The following is a 19,060-nucleotide window of genomic DNA, read 5'->3' on the forward strand; positions in this document are numbered from 1 at the left end:
TGAGTTTACCGTGTTCTTTTTATTGCTTTTAAGTCTTACTCAATCATGTTCAAAGCCTTGGGCTAAAAATAACTCCCGGAAAGGGAAAAGGGGAGAATTCTGGGTAGAGGAGGAAGACGGTATTAGAATGAGGCCTTTGGTTTAGGAACGATCTTGTTGAATTAAAGCCACTTCTCTGGCTTACGGGAGACGAGAGCCATTTCCCACATTATCTTGAAGGAATTTGACAGCTGCCAGGGTTGAAAGAGGCAAGATCTTGGGGACAGTTTTCAGAGAAAAATGAACGTAATAGCACCCCCTCTCCACAAGGAACTTTTTTTTGATTCTTTCAAGCCGAGTGCCGGCAGGGGTGGGTCCCCCCCTAGACAGCACCTTTAACGGTTGCCATGGAGACGTGAGTCCTCTGTTTTAGAGGACGTGCCTTGAGAAGCAAGGAAAGGAACTCTGGGGAGTTCTTGGGCTCTTCCGACCTTGCACGCGCTATTTAAGTGACTAAGTCACGACACGACTCGACTCTCCAAAACATTCAAAGTCTCAGAAGAGATTCACAGTGGCCTGCGGCGTGTCAGCCAGCCCGGGAAATGCAGACCCAGTTCAAACACTGGACAGAGACATCCAGCCCTGACCCACGAGAAAGGATTTCAAGTCAACGGTCCAGGCCCATCGTCTACGTTGGGTGATCGGGTTCTCCCACACTTCTCTGCAAGATTAAGGCTTTTCACCCTAACACGATGCAGTCTGGGATGAACTAAGCCTTGGGAGCCAAGAAAGAGATCACAGCACGCAAAGGCCTGTTCTGGCTGCATCTGGAATTTCTCTAGAAGTAACAGGTTCCTTTTCCAGATGCTGAAAGGATTCCAGAAAGCGAGACATGTGCCTAAATCCCCAAAGCCTTTTCCTTCTGGGCTCTAGATTTCTGTTAGCCAGCAGCCTCTGGTGGTTTGTGTGTAGCTCATCAGATCCGGGGAAGGCCAAGGAAAACACTCCCCATGGCAAACCCAGCTGGGGATGAGCCGAAGAGTGATTCTGGAAGAGAGAAGCCCCGAAGGGTTCTTTTCACAGTGTTGCGAAGGGCAGAGTAAGAACACAAAATTCGGAGACTACTTGAATGACATCTTTCCTTCTTCCCACGCGGGCACTAATATTGGATAGATGCATTCTGTACTTAGAAAATGCCACTCAGAACATGAGGGTCACAAATTCACTTCACAGGATCACACTGGGAGGATGACACAAGACAATTACAAAATGCCCAGAACAGTATCTGGCACAGCGTGAGTGTAAATAATAAATATTAGTTCCTTTTCCTCTTTCCCCAAGATTAGGTTAGATCCCAGATAAGGTACAAGAGTCTCCTGAGAGACGTGGGGGAGCTAGTGAGTCTAAAGGTCGGTCATGGAAGTCAAATACATTCACTCAGCAGCCCCGGTTTCTGCTGTAGTTTTTTTGATCGTTTTCCACAGACTGACAGACATGTTTTCCCCTTGGAAAAACATGTCCGTTCATTGGCAAAAGGCAATTCATAGAAGTCACAAAATTCCAAAGGTTCACTGCAAGGACTTTTGCGGCAGGGAAGCCAACTGCCTCGCCCAGGTGCCCACAGGCTTGTGGGGGCCCAGCGATCCACACGCGACATCCAGAAGCCAGTGTCCCTGCGTCCAGCCACCTTTCCACCGTGCTCCCAGACAGGCATTCCCTCTCCCCGACCTGGTCTTCTTTCTCTACTGGGGTTTTGCACAACTTCACAAAAAGCTTAATTTCTGAGAAGTACAAAGAAATAAAGCTCTAAAAATGCCTCCCAGGGGCAAAAGCACGGAAGGCAGATTTTCTGTCAAATGATCCAGTGCAAGCTAATGTTTTTTTTTTTTTTTTTTTTTAATTTGGGAGTTGGGAGGCTTTTCAAAAAGAACATATCAGAGTCCTGAAGTCCAAGATTCAGAGTCAATATTTTCCTGGCTTAAGACATGGATCATTTTTCTTCCTATGAAACCAACATATTTAATGGGGTTTCCTTCCTAAGACCTGTAAGGATGGAGCGCTCCTTTGCAATTCTTGCCTAATGTCTAAGCAGTTTGTAATCAATACGCTGCCTGCATCACAGGTACTGAGGTGAAATTCACGAGAGGTACAATCTCGGCTTTTAGCAGGCTTCTGGGAGAGTCTGGCCCTTAGAGAAAAAAAAGTGTCGATGAGGTTGGGAGGAGGGCAGTTAGGACTCAAAGCAGGATGGCATCCAGTGGGATGGAGACGAGGGCGCCATCATCCCTGGGCTGCTCCTGGGAGCCGTCAAGCGTCGGGCGTGGGGTGGGGGGGCTCATCCTGGGCTGATTCTGGGGGCTCCCCTGACGCAGAGGGACTTCCCTGCCTGGCAGCCACACCAGCGTGGACCACAAAGGCCCTGAGGCTACTCGTTCCTCTGCCGCCGGCTCATCCCTCGTTCGAGTCAGAGCAGCCCAGTCTCAGAGCGGGGCCTGTGAGGAGGGGGAGAGACCCGTCTCCCTGCAGGTCCGTGGGTGGCCCCTGCTGCCACCGAGGGCTGACCTGGTTTCCTCGTCTCTGGACTTCATTCGTTCTTTGTCCCTAAATAGACCCTAACACCCCTCTCGACTCCAGCCTGGGGGCTGAGAGGCTTGGCTGAGGTAAAAGACTCTTTTGAGGTTCTCTGCCAGTAACAAACACGTGCTCAGTTAAGACAGAAAGTACTCCATGATCCTGAATCTCCGCCTACCAAAAGAAAGCAGCACATACGCTGCTGAACTTTGACAGCTCCACAACCCAGGAGCACAGACAGCCTGTGAGACCCTGCCATAGATCTTCTAGACTGTCGGCCCCACCCACTGGCCGCCGGGCAGCTGTATTTTGAAATTGCACCCAAGCGTGGAGCCATGCTATCAACTCTCTGCCGAATGCTTCTCACAGTCCATTTTTCGTCCTTCCTTCTTCTACCTCCTCCCCCCAGGCCACTCCACTCCCTCCCTCCTTCCATCTCCCTGAGTCCTCAGCCAGCAGAAGCACTAGTTTCTGGATGATTCTTTTCATGGTATCTGAGACAATCTGCTTCATGTTCAGATACATGGCGGGGGGAGGGGGGTAGGCAAAATATTTCCGCATTAGACCCTTTGCAGAAGGCATAAAAAAAAAAGTACAAACACAAATCACTTGACAATTTTATGATTAAAGCCAACGATGGAAAAAACAGTTTTGAGTGTTGCTAACATCGTCAAGCATCTCATTCCAACCCACTCAACCACCCCGCTTCTCAGACCTATTTCTAGATATACCAAACTTGTCCGCGATGAAATCATGTCTGCACATTGAAGAGTTAAACCTGGGAGACAAGAACTCCAGGTGAAAAGCCCCCCCCCGAGCGGGAACCAGTTTCTAGTTTTACGAAACACTCAAAAGTCAACTTCCCAAGAACACTTGGTTCTAGGTGCACATGTATCATGTCCACATGCTAAACATGACTAGAAAAAAATGGTATGAGCATGTATCATCTTTGGGTAGAAGGTGGTGGTTTTCTGGGAGGACAGGATGCGCTCTGAGAACACCAGGTAGAGCAGCCTGTGGGAGATGCTTGGCGCCTGTGTCACTCTTGCTCGAGAAGAATCAGCAAATCATGTAACAGTGAACAAAGTTCCACGTGGACAAGTTTCAGGGGGCGCTCAGCAGTTTACTGACAGTTGAGGAAAACTATTTTAGTCACTTGGCCAAAAGCCACACGAAGGCAGGGAACGTAAACCCCTCTGCGACTGGACTCTTTCTGCATTTTTCTGCTTGAAGCAGGATAAAAAGCCTTAAATTTTGGCCGCATCTCTATTTATGGAACAACCACAGCTGCTCCCCAGAACAGCGGCTGCAGGCTGAAAGAGTGAAGGGCTTTTGTTGCTACCATCGGAGTCCGTTTTCTGTAGCACTTGACTGAGTTTCCCGCCCCCCACGTCTGTGCCCCGGGGTCTGACGGCGGATCGGGAATCCATCCACGGCGCCATCCGTTACACGGATTTTAAAGTCAAGGCTCATCTTCTCGGCAAGAGCGAATTCAGCGGCTTATTCTGGCCTGTGGCAGGTGAGCTCTCCGCTACTCGGGACGAGTCACGACTCCCCACCTTGGAGGGTGGCAGCGTGGCTGATCCTGAGCCCCCCCTGTTCAAACCCCACAGGAAGAGAAACCTACATTCCCCCTCTGCGCTTCTGGGGTGCACAGTGCACCCTGGCCTGCGGGCGTAGCATTTAGCAGGGCGCCCTGCCCTGAAGGTCACAAAGAGAACCCTCGTCAAAGCTATCAAACGCGTTAAAAAAATACAAAAGTTATTTTCTCCTTTTGATTGCTATTTACTTGTGACAACATCTGTTAAAAATATTACTTCTGTCTCTGAGAAGAGATCATTCTCTTCATATAATATGGAAAAATAAACTCTACCAAACCCACAGTTCACATTCCCCCAGCACTGACTGCCCCAGGGCTTCGGCTTCTGCATCTCCAAACAGCATCACCAGGGTCAACGTACTACATGTCCAGGACGGGAACGCACGGCACTGTCCTGGCCAGGGCTGTGCGGGAGCGCGGAAGGAAGTGGCAAGGCTCACGGAACTTTCGGGAAGGAGCGAGTGAGGACGTAGGGTGGCTGATCTGCTAATAAAATCAAAGGACGTGGGGTGGTTTCGGGCCTTCCTAAAACGTCAAGGGGCAGTCCCTCATCTCCTCTGACCACCGGAGGCCCTGCCAATGGGTGGCGGATTGGTGGGAGGGGAGGGAGCCATGAAGCTCAACTGTCGGTGTCCCCTGCAAAGCAGGGCTCCTCTTCCGCACCCAGGATCACCGTTAGACACTGAACGGGACGAATGGGAGAAGACAAGGATACATAAAAACAGTAAAATGTTTATTTTCTTAGAAAAAAAAGTGGGGAAGAGGGATTCAAAATGATTGTGATCACACTTCCAACTGCTTCTGAGCAAAGCTAATGTTGCAAGCTTAATCCTCGATGAAGACACCTCGTCAACGAAACCACCTGCCGCTCGCGCCTACGTCACTCTGGCAGTCCCGTCCCCACATGCTCTTAATGGGTAATGGCTTCTCTACCTCTTCTTAGCAGAGAAACCAGGCTTGCCATAGCAACCATCCCGTCTCCAAAGCGCAGCACTGGCAGTGGGAAGCAAGGCTCTGGACCGCTCGGGAGAGACAGAGAGGGAGGAGGGAGGGAAGGAGATGCTTGTCTTAGAAGCAGAACAGTTCTACGACAGAAGTTGGATGTCTGAGTTCACCACTACCTCATCTTATATAGAAAATCGTTTGGAGAGCATCTGGAAAACCAACAGGATCTTTAAGGTGAAAATGCAGAATTTTGCTGCATACCTGGACACAAGAGAAGTGAGAAGTTGCAACAAGTTTTAACTAGCAGCAACAAAGAAAGTTCGAGAACAGTTTGTGTGTGTGTGTGTGTGTGTGTGTCTGTGTGTTTGTTTTTAGCAATATTCCTTTGCAAGTTCATTAAGAAACACTGTAATTTAATGGGGCATACGATATGGAACGATCTTCTTTTCGCTATAGTGCTGTTCGCTGAAGAGAGAACCGACCTTTGCAAAAATTTCAACTGGGGTGTAACCTATTTACACAGTAGTAGCTCCTGGTTTCAGTGGTAGGATGGGTGCTATGTGACATCCTCTTCTTCGGAACAGTAATCTCGACCCTGGAGGGGAAAAGAGAAGGACAGTATGTGAGTGAGAAATTCAAAGCAGAACCCAAGACAGTGAATCACTGGCAATTTTCTCCCAACGTCTGTCTCCTTGGAAGAGGGCTCAGGCTGTATCAGTGACTACAGGCACAAGGGAGAGAAGCCACAAATCCGTCTTGGCTGATTTATCAATGGGATACGCCTCAGGGCACGGAAGTGTTACCGAGCCCCAAATAAACCCTTGCTTTATATAGGTAAGAACTTACGTTAGGCACATACAAGACTCAGTCTTTCACCACAAAATTACCAAATGGACGATCCAATCAGGAGACCAAGTTCTCAAGACCAAGAGAAACTGAAATAAACAATGAACAAGTCACTTTTGGCTGGCGTCAGGGCTGCTCATGATCTATGGTGGTGTATCTCCATGCCCGGAATTTATAATTTTACAGAAGGGGAGGGTATAATCCAGGGATGTCTTAGTTTGAATCCCCTCTAAATTAAAACAGGGGATTAAAAAAAAAACTCAAAGATTTACTGACATTTGTATAACAAATCTGGGACTATGGGACTATGCTTGGTTTATGTAGGAGGCACAAGAAAGGCGAAAATGCTTCTTTGATTCATTCGCCACGAAAACAGGTCACTTGAAGGCTTAAGGACAATACACCATCGTTACTTTTGAACAGTTTTCATCCTCTCTCCAGGAAGTTATACAGTCTACGAGGGCATGGTTAGGACTGGGATTCAAGCGTCACGTCTGACCCAGGTGGGTTGTCTTGGTCAAAGCCTTCAGCTTCTTGGTCCGTAATCCCTCAAGATAGGACAGGAACCTGCCCTGCCTGTACCACAGGGTCCCAGACCAGGGCTTTATAAAAAGGTCATGTGTTAATACCGTTTGTACCCTTCAACCTGTCTCTTTTTGTATACGCACCACACGCTTACATTTCGGAGCGGCAGAGGGAATATTCCTTGAAACACAGAATTCCCTACGTAACTGGAACTTATTCCCAAAGGTAAATTTAAAGAAAAAAAAATTTTGCATAAAACTAGTTCTCAAGTGTCTTACAGGTTTGTCACCGTGTGTACACCGAACGGAAGAGCTAAGCGTCATCCTAACGAGGGCTGTACCATCCGGCCAGGCAGTCATCCTGGCTCTGTGACTTACTAACTCTGGCATCTCTATCACGCTCCCTTTCTGTACCTCGGTTTCCCCATCTGTTCAGTGAAGAAAACAACAATACCCACTTCACACGCTTGCTGAAGATTAAACGAATTAACAGTCATAACGTGATGGAATGGTGCCCAGCACAGCCTTTTGTACACGTTGTACGTGTGTAGTGTGTATGCAGATGTGTTTGGTAAAAAAACGCTGCCACACCGTGAAGTCTCAGGGGCCCGCGGAGCACGAGAGGTCGCCAGCTCCCACGCTAAATGGCCCCACCTTGCCTGTTCTCCTCGAACGTGATTCACTAGGGGGCATGGTCTGGTCCCCCACCCCCCCCTGCAACTTGTAGCATGTCTGAGCCCCGGGTCATCTCCAGGTTGACTTTACTTGGCAAGGAGAGAAGCATGACTCAGCACCCATCAGCAGTCTCCCTGGTGACACCGCTCAAGTGGATGTCATCCTAGCCTTGGCCCAGACCCCTTGGGAGAGCTGCATGCTGGAGAGCTGGAAAGGAGAACCTCGTGGACCCTGTCGGTTGGGAGTTCAGCCTTCAAGGGGAGAAACAGGACACATCCAGGCATACCAGCACAATGCTAGAAACAGACCTGGCGATGCTGTCCACGGATCCTCAACTCGTGAGGCTCGGGGAGGAGATCTGCCAGCGGGCACCAGGGGTTTAGCTGGAGGGGAAAGGCAGGGCTCGTGCAGTTTTTATTAGGAAAGGGAAGAGGACATATCCAGCATATATGTGGACAGATACACTGTGACAGCAGGCAAAACACCGGGCTTTGGTTTCCTGGGGATAATCGTGGTTCTCTCTCTCTCTGGGTTGTGATCAGGATTCGATGGGAAAACACAGTGTGTGGCAGGTATTCAGTTAAGGTCACTGCTGCTGCTGCTTTCACTGTGATCATTGTTATTAGACACCCCATGTTTGACCAGCCCCGCCACAGGGGGACAGGGGTCTCCTTCCTTGTGGCTGTCGGTGAGTGAGGACTGTGGTCATACACTGTGATCGGAGAGATGGCGGCGAGACCTTCCTCCCGCCCCGCAGCCTTGTACCTGAGATGGGCCAGAACCCTGTGCACTTGGATAAAACTTCTGTGAAAGACACCTAAGGCCCTTTCCTTCTATCTGAACGAGCCCGCAAATAAAAGGCTTGGCCAGCTAATGTGGTATTAACGCAGCAGGAGCATTTCAGGGACAAACCCACATCAGCTGTCTCTGTAAACCCGAGACTGTAATAATCATTTCCTGAGCATTTGCTTCTTGGAAATTATCATCACTCTGAGGAGGAGGAAGAAAATGCCATCAGGTGCTTTGCAGACATTATTTGCTTGACTATTGACACTGACCCTGTCGGGGGAGTGGTGCTGTGTTACCTGGAGGGAAATCTCAAAGGGGCCCAAGACCACAGGGTTCATCCTCCCCCTTTTTGTGATGTCTGCAGTGGGCTGACAACTGAATTCAAATGGCAATCAGTTCCCTGCTTGTTATCACCCGCCAGCAGCTCCGAGAACCAAATATTTCATGGATGGAAGATTTGGAAATTAAAGGTCTGGAGGGTAAGAGCCCCTAGGGGGCTGGCACCCTTCTAAGGATGGGGAACCCGAGAACTGCCACGGGAACACCCCACCTGCATGCGAGCAGGCCTTCTGCAACATGACTGCACGTCTCATGTAAATGTATAAAGAACTGTGCTAAAAAGAGAACCTGAAAACCTTGAGCTGGCAGAAGGCAGAGGTGGGAGTCGGCCGGGTTTGGGGGGACAGGCAATTCTTCCAACTGAGGGAGTCCTTCCCCGTAAAGGGTCTGCAAAAGGGATGTCTGTAAAGATGCTTCCCACAGTCAGAATTGGGACCGGGGGACACAATTCCACCCTTGTGCAAAGGACCCACTGAAAGCTACAGGGAAGAAGATTCCGACGAGGCCCTTGCAAGGCCAGAAAGTCCCGGGGATGCTGAAAGGAAGGGCTGTTTGAAGACCCACAGGGGCATCATGGTGCAGACTCGAAAATCTCGAAGAGCTCTTGCCCACGGCCACACCCCTACTCTGTACAGGTTTCTGTGTCCTCGTCAGCTGTCTGTGCTATCTCCTTGGAAATGTAAAGAAATTTCTGTCAGCTCAGAATATACATTTCCAAGGTTTTAGGGTGAGGATTTTTGTTTATTGAAATGTCCAGAATTTCAATATCCTAGGAATTAGGGATATTAAGGAACAGAGAAGGGAAGACCATTATCCTAATTTTAAATTCTGCTAAAGAGGGGCAACTCAAGGACTGACTTCAAACAAGAATCGTTTTCCAAAGTACCTACAGTGTTATCTCCTTAAGTTTAACGAGACAAACGGTCAAGGACTGGCTGCCCAGTTGCGGATGTGGTTTTATCTTGGAAGTCTCCAGTACATTTCTGTAGACCTGTGTGCGTTCAGCCCAATACATATACCTCAAGTACATAACACTCAGCTGTGAACTGAGTATTTTTCCAGTGGGGTAGATCAGAGCCATATGGCTGTTACTAAAAAGATGCAGCGACTCTCCATTTCTCCATCTGTAAAATGGGGACAGTAAGACCCAACACACAATGTTGATGAAGGAATTAGAAGTAACACACATAAGGTGTTTGGCAAAGCTTTGCACATGGGAGGGAGGTAATTAATAAGTTAGAGCTCTAACGATGACATTGAAAAATGAGATCAACAGATGCGGGAGTGAATAAACTGTTGTGATAAGACATTGGGCCACCGCTGAATGAGTAAGTCACTTTCAGGTCCTCAGACAAGCCGGATGCTTGGGTGCTCGTCCCTTGTCCTCCGTCCTGACTGGCTCTCCCTGCCTTCAGCCCTCCCCACACCCATCCCTTCTCATTTTCTGGATCTCTGCTTAAATGCCACCTCACTGTCTTCCCTGAACGCCTTATACACAATAGCACTTCCCTTACTCTGCTTCATTTTTATTTATATTACGTATCATTTCCCGACATTAATGTATTAATTCCTTTCTTTATTGGCTGTTTTCTCTCTCGCATAGAAACATCAGGATTGTAGAGACTGTTTTCATGCAGTGCTGCGTGTTCAGGACTCAAGACTAGTGTGAGCCGCATGGGAGATGCTCAGTGAATATTTGTTGCCCAAGCGAAAGGATGAAAAATATCTAGAGTTGTGCAGTTTCAGAGTTGAAAGGGGACTTAGAGGTTTTCCCCTCTGACCTTGCATCTAATGCAGGATGGGCCTCCATTTACCCCGTCCCAGACTGGGAGCCTTCTCTTGTAGGTTGGAAAATGTCAGATGGTTTTCCAAGCTGCCCATGACACCGTTCAACAGCTGGACCCAAACTCTGCCTTTTTGTAATTCCCAAAGAATGGCTTACTCTAGGCCTTTGGAACCAGAGGATGATTCTTCCCAGAATGACATCACCCCTTGGTTCTGCACCTGCAAATAACATGGCTCTATCTAGGTCTCCGCCTTACAAGGGTGCCACTTCCCCATGATCTTATTAAAATGGACCTATCAAGAATATCACCTGCACAGAATAAAATATCCCAGATACACAGCATAAGAGAGGTCAGAATTCAGGAGCTGACAAAGGGAATCACCAGGAATGACAGATTCCAAGAGAATGGATGTGCTCAATCTTAACAAGAGAACTTCTGCCAAGGTTCTGGAGAGGGAAACAGCTCTCTGGGGAAAGAGGGAAATAAACTTATACAAAGGAATAGAAAAAGGTCACAAGAAAGAAGATAAAAAGAGGAATGCACTTGATCACGTGAAGACAAACTTTTGCAGGGCAAAAAATAATAAAATAAAAAGGCAAATGCCATTAATGGGAAAAATACCTGTAGCATACCATGTGTCCATAAGTTGTAAGTTATAGGAGAAGCTCATAGCAATAAAAAATGGACAGTAAGAGGATCTCAGTAAGAGGGAAGGGTACAAACTGGAAACTCATTCAGAATGATCTAAGACCAGTGAACACATAAATAGAAAGATGGTCTGCTTCACTGATCAAAAAATACAAATCAAGTAATTAAATATTATTGAAAAAACAGCGACACCCAATTCTTGAAAGTACGCAGTGGAAGGTAGTTCTCCAAGCTTGCTGGCAGTGGTGTCGAACGGTATGGCAGCTTTGAAGGGTAACTTGGTAATACCTACCATGAATCATAAAAATGTTCATACCCTTTATTATAGCAATCACTGAAATCAATCTCAAAGATGAACCCCCAAAGATATGTTTTTAAAAAATATATGTGTTGTTTCCCTGGGACTGGAGATAGGCATGGGGATTGTGTAAGAAAGCAGGAGGGACCTTTTTGAGGTGATGGAAATGTTCTAACACTGGAAGGTGGTGCTGGTTGCATCATTTGGCAAATTTACTAAAAAATTACTGCACTGCACATATAAAATGAGTAAATTTTATGCCATGTAAATGATATCTTCATAAAGTTCTCAGAAGTATATGTACAAATATTTTCATTGTAGCCTTCTGACTAGGCATGAAAAAAAAACTTCAATCAAATATTCCAAAGGAAAAAAGTGGTTACTAAGGTATGATTCAGGCACACTCTGGGACCAAAGAGGCACATAAACAAACAACAGGAACAATCACCCTGTGTCCCAGGCAGCTCCTGCCTGGACACCAACTGCATTTTCACATGTATTGTTACCTCATCGCAGAACCCCTCCCCGCCCCCGGCCCCGCCAGCTGTCTCTAGCGGCCACTCAGTCGTCACGATGGTGTTCCAACATCATATCTTCAAGTGATGATAATTATTAAATTATGATTCTCTTCATTTCCCTCAGTTGCTCAGGGAGAATCTCTTCCCTTCTAGACCACCATGCTTTGTAGTGATTTTAGCCAAAATGTTTTGCCTCCCTTACTCTAGGCAGCAGGACATGTCTCATTCATCCTTGTCTTTTTTGGTATTTACTGGAATCCTCGTGTGGCTCATGTCACGATGGTTATGAATACTCAGGCGTTTGGAGGGAGGCACTGCTCTGTGTGTGTGTGTGTGTGTAGGGGTGGAGGCTGTTACGTGATGTTTTCGGGAAGTGTCTTGGACTTTAATAAGTAAAGCAAGTTGTCAACATTTTAAGGATCGCACTAGAAGCAGTCCTCTTCAACAACACAGCTGATAAAGAGTGAGTTTTGAACACCAGCATCAGCAGAGACTGCGGCACAGCCTTGTCCCAAGAAGAGCCTGGAATTGAGCCGAGGGCAGCAGGAATGCAAGGCGGGGAATAAAAGCTGATATCAGAATCCCAGGTCCACTACTTAGCATTCTCATTTATATAAATAATACTTATGTAAACCCCATAAGGAATCACGTCTGGTTTTCTTTCTCTCCCTCTTTTTTTTTTTTTTTGGACAAGGCAAATGCAGTTTTATGTTTTGATTAAAAAATGTGCATCTCGACAGCTAAATTATAAGTGTCCATCTAATGCCAGTGTAATAGGAACACCAGCTGTCCCTTTTTAAAAAAATTTAATTCCAGTATAGTTAACATACAGTGTCATATTAGTTCCAGGTATAGAACGTAGTGATTCAGGAATTCTACACATTACTCAGTGCTCATCATTCAAAGTGAACTCTTAATCCCCATCACCTATTTCCCCCATCTCCTCCATCCCCCTTTGGTAACCATCTGTTTGTTCTCTATAGTTAACAGTCTGTTTTTGGGTTTGTCTCTCTTTTTTTCTTTGTTCATTTGTTTGGTTTCTAAATTCCACATATGAGTGAAATCATACGGTATTTGTCTTTTTCTGACTGACTTATTTCGCTTAGCATGATACTCTCTAGATCCATCCGTGTTGTTGTCCACGGCCAAGATTCCGTTCTTTTTTTATGGCTGAGTCATATCCCATTGTGCATATGCACACACATATATACACACCACATCGTCTCTGTCCACTCATCTGCCCATGGACATTTGGGTTGCTTCCATACGTTGGCTACTGTAAATAATGCTACAATAAACAGAGGGATATATATACATATATATATATATTTATTTTTATTTTTTCCAAATTAGTGTTTTCATTTTCTTTGGGTCGATACCCAGTAGTGCAATTACTAGATCATATGGTATTTCTATTTTTAATTTTTTGAGGAACCTCCATACTGTTTCCACAGTGTCTGCACCAGTTGGCATTCCCAGCCTGGTTCTCTTTTTATAATATTCAGCCAGGAGTCTCAAACTCAGTCTTTGCTGTTGTCACAAAGTTCTGACTAAAAACCTCACCGGTACTGCCAAGGGGCCAGAGAACTAAATATTTTAGGGAAGACTCATTATTTGCAGAAGGCAAACATTAAGTTTTGTACTGAAGGCTCATTACAGAAGTTTGTTTTAATGTTTCTGTCTTGTACCGTGAGCTACACTCATCATAAAACAGGCTCTTGTTCGCTGACTGACTGACCAACGGAAGCGTTCATTCTCTCCTCCTTTATCCCTCCGGATGACACCAGGAACCACTGTTAGATTCTGGCCCGTGCATTATTTTGATTCTCCTACTTCCCGTCTGCCTCCTTGATATGATTCATCTTCCTCCTCTCTCTTCCTAGTCATGGGCATCCTGAGTTTCAGTTTCTTGACTTAGTTTGGCCTCCTGGATAGATTTCTATCCTGCATTGTGGCTTCGCGGGCACCCAAGAACACCCTGATTCAGGAAACACACTGCTGTGACTGCATTTTGCTGCAGAAATTTAATGGGCCATCTCCTCGCTCTGCCCACCTAACACCTTTCATTCCCCCGATCTTTTCCTCCAGGCATCACCATCCCGAGGCAACCTTGGATCCAAATTTCCATGGGAATCGGGACAATTTAAAAGCTCTGTCCCTGAACCAGGAGTACACCTAGGCTGTAGCCAGGAGAGCTGTACGCCACAGCCTGAGCATCTGTGCGTGATGAGCTAGAACCCAGCACCCAGGATGTGGAGGCAGGAGGCGGGAAAAGGGAGGAGAAGTGGAACAAAGCCCCCCAGTCCCGTCGCGGGGCAGCGGGCCAAAGCAGGCGCCTTCCCCTGGCTTCCTCGGGGCTGGAAGTGGCAGGGCCTTTCCAGTCAGTGCTCCAGCAGTGTTTTCGCCAACAGTCCAACAACAATTTCTAGCCACAGTTTTGAGGAAATGCCAAAGAAAAGCAAAAATAATTCGCCACGCTGTTCAAGTCTCCTCCTCCGGCTTACTTCATTAGAAAAATCAGTCAAGGCATTAATGGCCATCTCTGTTTCTAATGAGCTTTATTCTAATTAGACTCATGCGTTACTATTTCGGTTGGAAGAAGGTCTTGTTTGTAAAGAGCAGTAGGAGTGTGACAGCTTCTGCTGGTATCTCTGACCAGACAGAGGCATAATCGCCACGATAACAGCAGCAGGGACAACAGTGACAGCATACTGAGCTTTTCATTTCCAAGAGAGAACAAGTATTAACTGCACGGCTTTAAAACCCCCACGGAGTGTTTATAATACCCGAATCCTCATTCTACGAACAAAAAGGAGGGTATTTTAGAAGCTTGAAGGCACATGTTTCTCAAGCTTTATCTGACTTCGGAGCTCAGAGGACTTCAATGATGTTCCTTCCCTGCTCCTAGGAGGTGAGCAGGAATGAGGATAAAGGTGGAAGGTTCGTATCTCTAGGCCATAGTGAACTGCCATCGTAGGGCAGGAGTTGGCAACTTTCTCTGCGAAGGGCCAAACAGTAAGTATTTTAGGCTTTGGGTTCCATACGGTCTCTGTTGCAACTCAATTCTGCTGTTGGAAACATGAAGGCAGCCATAGATTACAGAAGAATGAGTGTGGCTGTGTTCCAATAAAACTTTATTAGTGGACCCTAAAACTGGAATTTCACATAATTTTTCACATGTCAGAAAGTATACTCCGCTTTTTGCTTTTCCCAACTATTGAAACACGTAAAAATCATTCTTTTTTTTTTTCGTAAAAATCATTGTTGTTTGGTGAGCTGGATTGGCTCATGGACTACAGTTTGCCCATCCCTGTTCCAGGGAACAGAATTATCATCAGTGGGTTCAGAGGCTAACATTGTCAAAGGTTTGGCCCTCTTCTTAGAAGCTTAAGCAACAGAGATAATTTCCATCTTGAGAGGCATTTCTCTCAAGATGGGGCCAGAGTTCTCTTCTAAAATGTCATTTTATAAAATTGTTATTATTTTACAAACAAGAAAACCATCAATCAAAATCAAATTTTCCTATAATCTACCTAACAAGTTGGAGAGTTTCCAAAGTTTCATTTAAATCTGTCTGTATATCTGTCATTTTTATATAGTTTCAATGCTATGATAGATACTTTTTGTTTTTTTTTTCACTTAATGTTATCTTATAAAATTTTTCCCTGTAGTAACCGATTCTTTCTAATGATAAACAGCTATAACATAAATTTCTGCGGAATTCTTTGTGCAAGATTTCCGGGCCGTTTGATGGACTTAATTCAAGGGATGTCTTAGTGTATTTTCAGGTGTAAGAGTTAAGATTTAAATACCATCCCTTGACCCCCCAGGCCAGGTCAATCTACTTGGTAGGTTCAGCCTCCTGGGGTCCCCTCTAGGGTTCACTTCCTCTAGGACATGAAGCCTCATGTGTCTCCTCTAGGATTCACTTCCTCTAGACATGAAGTTTCCTCTAGGGTTCACTTCCTCTAGACTTGAAGCCTCATGGGTGTCCTCTAGGATTCACTTCCTCTAGGACATGAAGCCTTGTGGGTTCCCTCTAGGATTCACTTCCTGTAGGATGTGAAGCCTCATGGCTTCTCTGGGGTTCTCTGGCCTTCAGGACAATGGCTTCAGCAAGTTTGGGATTTCAATCCATATGCCTCTTGACAAAGATGTGTCTTCCAGACAAACTCTTGAGAGCTCTTTGTTTGGAACTAATTGCTTATACCCTAGGATGTATATTGAGCATGCTCGGAGATTTGGTGAGACTAAGTACCCGTTTCCTTTCCTTACAGTTTTTAACTGAGAACAATCAGGAGTCAGACGGTTATTAGCTCTCCTGCTGGGTTAGGGAACCCAGCAGGCCCTTTCTCATCACCACCCTCTGCCCCACCCTGAGGCCCTCTGGATGGATGGTGACTGACCCAGCCAGTCATATGTGAACAGAATGGAGGATGTTGGGTTATTGCCCCTCTTACTGCTCATAAGCTAGCAGACTAGTGAGGAGAAAGTGTGAAACATTGGTTCCTTTTCTTCCTCCTCACCGAGAGGAGTGACCTTGTCTGCTGGATCAGTGCTCACCGTCCCTTCCCTTTCTCTTTGCTTTCAGAGTAGAAAGCACATGCATCTGGCCAGGAACAGACCACAGCTCCTGGTGGGAGGTCCCTGCCTATAAAAGGCAGAGAACAGTGGATTAGCCAGATAGGAGGTGGAGAAGGCCCAGAGGACAATGACAGTGGGTGTCCTGGGCCCCAGGAGGAGGAGAACATGTCCATGTGGTTTCCCTCCTCATCCAGGACATGGCCAAGGTGGCCAAGCTGCAGCCTAAAAGAGAAGGGAAAGCAGGGTCTGTGGGACTTCATTATGGATCCTGAGGGGCCCCCTGGCCTGATGAAACTAAACATTTCCTAGGAATGAGCATTCTGCAAGGATGACAACTGAGGGAGGTCCAGAGGACACATGGCAGGCTGGGGCAAGCAGAAGTGACCGGATTTGTGGGGACTCTTTAGCCTAATGGGAAGCTCTACTGAAATTAAGGATTGTCGCATATTTGGCCAACTGGCCAACGAGAGTAACAATTAACAGAAGTCAACGCCATCTCTGGTCATGACTATCAGAATCCTTGGGAATAATGATTTCACAGGAAGTTGAAAACACGGCTATTTCGGGTGACTTAGAGCGTTTCTCAGTGTCCGTGTATTAGAGCTTGTCGGCTGTCTTCCACCGAACCGCACACACTGGGATGTGGAGGAAAGTGGGAGCAGGACTCGTGACCACTACAGAATCTTTTCCCCACTAGACATTTTGTCATAAACAAGGTCCTCTTTTCAGAGACTTCAGTTAATCTTGAGAAATTGAGAAGATACAGAAAAGTAAAAAGATCGTAACAAACACTGTATTTCTATCACTTGGACACAAGAAGCAGGAATATTTTGTAACACTTAGCCCTGATGAAATCGCTGTCCCGTCCCCATTCCCCCTCCTCCATCCCCAGGTACAGCAATGGTCATGGGTTTAGTATGTGGCCTTCCAGCTCATTTTTGATACTCGAATATTCAAATTTTTACTCTATCAAATAAACTATACTTGATGTGTATATAGATGTTTAAGTATATAGCAGATATAAACACACGCCATTTATAAATACATACAAATCTACCAGACTGATGTATGCATACACACCTGTGTGTCAGTGCATGGTATACAGCTGCTACTTCATAAATACTGGCTGAACATTCATCTCTAAACAACATATGGAATTTTTATGTTTTTAAAGTGGGATGGAATCATACAACTTTTTTTTATCATTCTGCATATTCCTCTGTTTCACTTAATGATATGGTTTCAAATCTATACACTCCATTTACACACCCAATTCATTTCTTTTAACTGCTGTCTAACACTGCACTGCAGCATCCTATAGTTCCATCTCCTCATTCCTCTAAAGGTAGACACTTAGGCTGCTTCCAGTGCCTTCAAGGTTTTTTTTTTTTTTTTGCTTTCAAACACAGAATGCTTCAGTAAACTATATTGTACAGATGTAAAAAAATTTCAAGGATACAGACCCAGAAGTTTCATCCCTGATTTTTATTGGTTTGTATTAATAGTACTTCTTTATATAATCTGGCTATAGATCCTTTCTACGTTTAAGTGTTGTATATGTATTCCCAACTAGTTTACGAGAAACCCTTTACTTGGGAGTGATGAGGCTCATTAACATTGTCATTGATCCATGACAGTCACCTGGATCCCTATGTCAGTTTTCAGTTTGTTAAAGAACCCAGAAGGGAGGCAGGATAGGATTAAATATCTCTAAACCTCCAAAAACCAATTTTGGGAATATGAGTTTAAGGAATTTTGGTACTCCTCTTTTGAATCCATGTAGGAAAATGGGATTAAAAGAGGGTAGTCAAGAATTGTCTGCTCCAGGAATGCTTTTTCTAGGAATCAAACAGAGTCTGTCTCCACTCAACAGAACTTCAAAGAGAGGAATAAGTATCCATTAATAACAAGATTATCTCAGAATAAAACTTTCAAGACATGTGCAGAACAAAATATGCTTCGTAATTCCTTCCCAAATGATATAAATGGGCATGTTTCATTCTGTGCTACAGAGGATTCCCTTAGTGGGAACTTTCAAGAGTTGGGGGGCAATCGTATAAGATATTCTCTTAAGTTCCTCTCAACTCGAAACTTTGCTTCTGGATTAGAAGTTCCCCAAAGGCAAGAACCCAACTTTTAAATTACACACCCCCTATGGCTCCTGGCCCATTTCTGGGTCTGGGAGAACAGATCCCAGTTATGTTCATTAAATGAATCAAAAGAAGTTTTTTACTGTTTCAATGATTTTGGGGGAGAGATCCCTTTCCTAACTTTCTGTTGTTTTTGTTGTTGTTACAAGCTTTTAGAGGCTGGTATTGCTATTTATAAAAGCATGTTTTAAAAAACCTAGAAGAGTTAAAAAAGAATGAACCCTCCAAACACGAAAAATCTATATAGGGATCTAGCTCTACCCAGGCTACTGACTCACCGACTCATTCTGTAATCACAGCTCAAAAGCTAGCACAAGGTTATTTAATGGCTCTAAAAATGGCCACATGACTCTAATTCCTGAACACATTTATACCACACAGAAGTTAGGCAGGTCAGCGCACACTGGAAAGGTGTCCCCTTCTAATACTCTACCTCTAAGGAGATCTCTGTACCACAGGAAGGCACTTTTGCTCGTGCAAAATTCAAGCTATTAAATTCTGCATTTTCAGTTTCAGTTTTAGCCCCCTCAAGGTGCGCCCCCCATCTCTACAAAAGGCCTTGATGATAAGGATACAAACAACTTCAAGCCTGTCCAACAGACTAAACTCTCTGCTAGACCACTGTAACTTATCTCTAATTTCCCAGACAAGTTGGTATTATTATGCAAATTTTCAAGGAGGAGTGAGAGGATCAGAAAGGTCTAACTATCAGTCTGGGGCCACACAGCTACAACTGGAGCTGGTTCTCAGGTCTGGCCCCCGATCGGAAGCACAGGTTCTTTCTCTTCCTCGGTGCTGCCTCTTTCC

General features: G+C 45.6%; 1 protein-coding gene across 1 annotated transcript in view; it reads right to left on the minus strand.

The window, feature by feature from the left end:
* Positions 1 to 4,862: 4,862 nt before the first annotated feature.
* The window catches only part of CUNH1orf21 (chromosome unknown C1orf21 homolog), a 140,435-nt gene continuing 126,237 nt past the window's right edge, over positions 4,863 to 19,060 (minus strand). Inside the window, exon 5 of the mRNA XM_032862650.1 lies at positions 4,863 to 5,690. Within this exon, the coding sequence (XP_032718541.1) occupies positions 5,652 to 5,690 (39 nt within the window). The 3' untranslated portion in view covers positions 4,863 to 5,651. The remainder of the gene's footprint in view (positions 5,691 to 19,060) is intronic.

The sequence above is a fragment of the Lontra canadensis genome, unplaced genomic scaffold, assembly GCF_010015895.1.
Source record: "Lontra canadensis isolate GAN:19392208 unplaced genomic scaffold, GSC_riverotter_1.0 scaffold24, whole genome shotgun sequence".
Lineage (NCBI taxonomy): Eukaryota > Metazoa > Chordata > Mammalia > Carnivora > Mustelidae > Lontra > Lontra canadensis.